Source organism: Oncorhynchus mykiss, chromosome 13, assembly GCF_013265735.2.
Source record: "Oncorhynchus mykiss isolate Arlee chromosome 13, USDA_OmykA_1.1, whole genome shotgun sequence".
NCBI classification, from domain to species: domain Eukaryota; kingdom Metazoa; phylum Chordata; class Actinopteri; order Salmoniformes; family Salmonidae; genus Oncorhynchus; species Oncorhynchus mykiss.
In genome coordinates, this window is record NC_048577.1 from 33,228,039 (window position 1) to 33,232,402 (window position 4,364).

The 4,364-nt window shown below is 46.0% G+C and overlaps 1 protein-coding gene across 2 annotated transcripts in view; it reads left to right on the forward strand.

The window, feature by feature from the left end:
- LOC110486146 (retinoic acid receptor alpha) overlaps positions 1–2,457 on the forward strand; it is a 229,140-nt gene extending 226,683 nt beyond the window's left edge. For both annotated transcript variants that reach the window (XM_036940799.1, XM_036940800.1), the window contains one exon: positions 3–2,457. In XM_036940799.1, the coding sequence (XP_036796694.1) occupies positions 3–208 (206 nt within the window). In that variant the 3' untranslated portion in view covers positions 209–2,457. The remainder of the gene's footprint in view (positions 1–2) is intronic.
- Positions 2,458–4,364: the final 1,907 nt, after the last annotated feature.

Genomic DNA, 4,364 nt, shown 5'->3' on the forward strand with positions numbered 1-4,364 from the left:
AGGAGCGGAGCGAGTGATCACTCTGAAGATGGAGATCCCAGGCTCCATGCCCCCTCTCATCCAGGAGATGCTGGAGAACTCAGAGGGTCTGGAGGGCCAGGGGGCCAGCGGGGGCCGCTCCAGCGGAGGAGGGGCCCCACCAGGCAGCTGCAGCCCCAGCCTGTCCCCCAGTTCAGCTCGCAGCAGCCCCCCTGCACCCTCCCCTTAGACGGGGGTCCACCACCACCCCCCAGACAGGGACAGCCAGAAGGCGTGACTACAGACTCCCACACTGTGACAAACCAGGCCAGAGTGGAGTGGGGTTAGGAAGAGGGCCAAACCTGGGCCCAACCAAGCCGGACTTTGACACTTTGGGGTTAAACGTAGGCCTCGATGGACAGCCGCCCCCCCCCCCACTCCCCCTATCTCAGACCCAGACCGGGCACCGAAACGGGGCCGAAACCGACCCCATCATACTTGACTGAACAATAGGGGGGGGGCGGGCGGGCATCTCACTTGGATGGCACTATCCCCATCACCCCCTCACCACAACTATAGACATGCCTCAGAACCAGAACCAGCACCAGGGAACGGCTGCCCCGCTGCACAAGGAGTTCAATCTGAGATGTTCTGTTTACTCTCCTCAGTGACGACTCTCTGTTCCTCCTCTCTCCCCCTTAAGACATTGGAGAGGAATTCAGGCTCGGTGCCCGTCAGACCTGGGGTGAAGGGGTCGACAAGACACGCGTCTTTCTGCAGGGAACTAGACAGACAGACATTGGGCACGAGTCATCCCTAAATGTTGTCAGGGACAGCAAACGGGGGGGGGGGGCCCGAAGGGGGGTGCCTGCCTCACCTTCTCTATTACAAGAGACAGATTTTTTTTTTCTTACAAAAGATATATGGAAATATAAATATATATATTGAACAAGTAATGATTGCAATTTGAATTGTCCTAGGTGGAATGATGCATAAAAGAGGAGTTGCTATCTTTTTCCCAAATGTTTTCCCTCACTGTTCTTTCGAACTTGTGACCCCCCCCCCCACCACCTCCCCAGACCTAGTGTTTTGTTCTCTCCGTTTCACCCAGGAATATCGGCACACTAAGTAGTCACAGTGGAAATGTGTTTTTTTTCCCTCCCCTATCAAGTCAATAGATAAGTAGAACAAAAATGATTTTCAGATGCAATTCACTTTATGCACTAGACCTCTTGCACTGTCACGTTCACAGGTTGGATCAAATTGATACACAAAACACAAATTGAAAACACAGGTTGGGTTGGCATCTCTCTGTTTTGTTCCGTTTACAGTATTTCGTTTTTTTTTTTGTGGGTGGAAAATAAAAGAAAACATAGTGGCTCTAATGATCGAGAGTCAAGTCGTGGTGGAGTTATGAAGATGCTCTGTGAGATAATAGCAGCCGTGACAAAATGTACATAAGATGTATTCTTTCTTTTTAAAAGTACACGGAGTCTAGACCTTTTTTTTTGTTGACATTGTCAAAGCCTTTTATGTTCAGCTTTTTTGTTCTCGTTTTGGTTTCTGAAGTGAAGGCATTGATCACTAAATCGACTGTTTAGACCACCTAAGGAAGGGGCTGACTTCTAGGACCACTACGGCCGTTGACAACCAGTAAAGAGTTTCCACTTCACCTGAAATAAAAAGGAAAGATTTATGACAATATGTTGACCGACAACTCCGTGATCCCCTTCTCCCCCTCTTTTCCCAAGGTGGTCCCTCCCTCATTCCACGTCTGGATAGTGTATTTGTTACCCCTCTCAATATCTATGCCCCCCCCCCCCCCCCCCCCCCCGTCAGTTCCAAACTGTCCCACGTTACCAGTATGCTCACAACACCACTGCCTATGTATGTATACATGTTCCCCATCTCTCTCTAGTTCCCCACCACCACCACACAACACAACAGCACTGCCTCTCTAAGTCTGTTTCACAGTATCAGCACCTCTTTATCTATCATGACAACGCAACTGCCTCTGTTTTTACACACTATCAGTATTTATCTGCCTGTCATCCCGGACTCTTGTGACACATCCCAGTACCTAGCTGTTCCCTAGCCTGGCCTTGGATCAGTTTGTGCTGTCTTGCCAATGCATGACAACGAAACAGGAGTGGGCAAGACCGCACAAACTGATCTGGTATCAGGCGAGCTATTCGCCCCGCTCTCTAACCGCTGTTTACACACTAGTGTGACTGACACCTACCCATCTCCTTTCCCCCCCACGACGCCACTGCCTCTGCTGTTCAGTGGCAGTGGACCTGTCCTTCACAACGGATCGAACAGGGCCAACCTCACTGCAGCCAGTATGACAACGCACAACTACCCCCCCCCCTGCACTCTCACTTGTAATGCAATCGGATGCACAACCAGCATTTGCGGATAAAATAAATAAATAACTGTTTTGATTATGCCAGATCATTGGACGAAGAGAATAATGTTTAATAAAGAACCATGTCTGTGTGTTTTTTTTTATTTTTTATGTTTCTTAATTAACTGGGTGTGGGTCCACCATTTATACGTTTGTGGTGGGACTTTAAGAGCAGCATTTTGGTGGGCCTGGGACTATAGCAGGTCTCGGTTGAAAAAAACAATACAAGATTCAGACACCCTTTAATGGTTATACTACAGTTTTCTTCCCTTATTGGCCCCTCGATTTAGTTCAGACAATACACGGAGTGTGCAAAACATTAGGAACAACTACAGTGCCTTGCGAAAGTATTCGGCCCCCTTGAACTTTGCGACCTTTTGCCACATTTCAGGCTTCAAACATAAAGATATAAAACTGTATTTTTTTCTGAAGAATCAACAAGTGGGACACAATCATGAAGTGGAACAACATTTATTGGATATTTCAAACTTTTTTAACAAATCAAAAACTGAAAAATTGGGCGTGCAAAATTATTCAGCCCCTTTACTTTCAGTGCAGCAAACTCTCTCCAGAAGTTCAGTGAGGATCTCTGAATGATCCAATGTTGACCTAAATGACTAATGATGATAAATACAATCCACCTGTGTGTAATCAAGTCTCCGTATAAATGCACCTGCACTGTGATAGTCTCAGAGGTCCGTTAAAAGCGCAGAGAGCATCATGAAGAACAAGGAACACACCAGGCAGGTCCGAGATACTGTTGTGAAGAAGTTTAAAGCCGGATTTGGATACAAACAGATTTCCCAAGCTTTAAACATCCCAAGGAGCACTGTGCAAGCGATAATACTGAAATGGAAGGAGTATCAGACCACTGCAAATCTACCAAGACCTGGCCGTCCCTCTAAACTTTCAGCTCATACAAGGAGAAGACTGATCAGAGATGCAGCCAAGAGGCCCATGATCACTCTGGATGAACTGCAGAGATCTACAGCTGAGGTGGGAGACTGTCCATAGGACAACAATCAGTCGTATATTGCACAAATCTGGCCTTTATGGAAGAGTGGCAAGAAGAAAGCCATTTCTTAAAGATATCCATAAAAAGTGTTGTTTAAATTGTGCCACAAGCCACCTGGGAGACACACCAAACATGTGGAAGAAGGTGCTCTGGTCAGATGAAACCAAAATTGAACTTTTTGGCAACAATGCAAAACGTTATGTTTGGCGTAAAAGCAACACAGCTGAACACACCATCCCCACTGTCAAACATGGTGGTGGCAGCATCATGGTTTGGGCCTACTTTTCTTCAGCAGGGACAGGGAAGATGGTTAAAATTGATGGGAAGATGGATGGAGCCAAATACAGGACCATTCTGGAAGAAAACCTGATGGAGTCTGCAAAAGACCTGAGACTGGGACGGATATTTGTCTTCCAACAAGACAATGATCCAAAACATAAAGCAAAATCTACAATGGAATGGTTCAAAAATAAACATATCCAGGTGTTAGAATGGCCAAGTCAAAGTCCAGACCTGAATCCAATCGAGAATCTGGGGAAAGAACTGAAAACTGCTGTTCACAAATGCTCTCCATCCAACCTCACTGAGCTCGAGCTGTTTTGCAAGGAGGAATGGGAAAAAATTTCAGTCTCTCGATGTGCAAAACTGATAGAGACATACCCCAAGCGACTTACAGCTGTAATCGCAGCAAAAGGTGGCGCTACAAAGTATTAACGTAAGGGGGGTGAATAATTTTGCACGCCCAATTTTTCAGTTTTTGATTTGTTAAAAAAGTTTGAAATATCCAATAAATGTCGTTCCACTTCATGATTGTGTCCCACTTGTTGTTGATTCTTCACAAAAAAATACAGTTTTATATCTTTGTTTGAAGGCTGAAATGTGGCAAAAGGGGGCCGAATACTTTCGCACACAGACTGCCCTATGTGAATGTTAGGATCTCTTACAGATGTCACTTGTTAAATCCACTTCAATCAGTGTAGATGA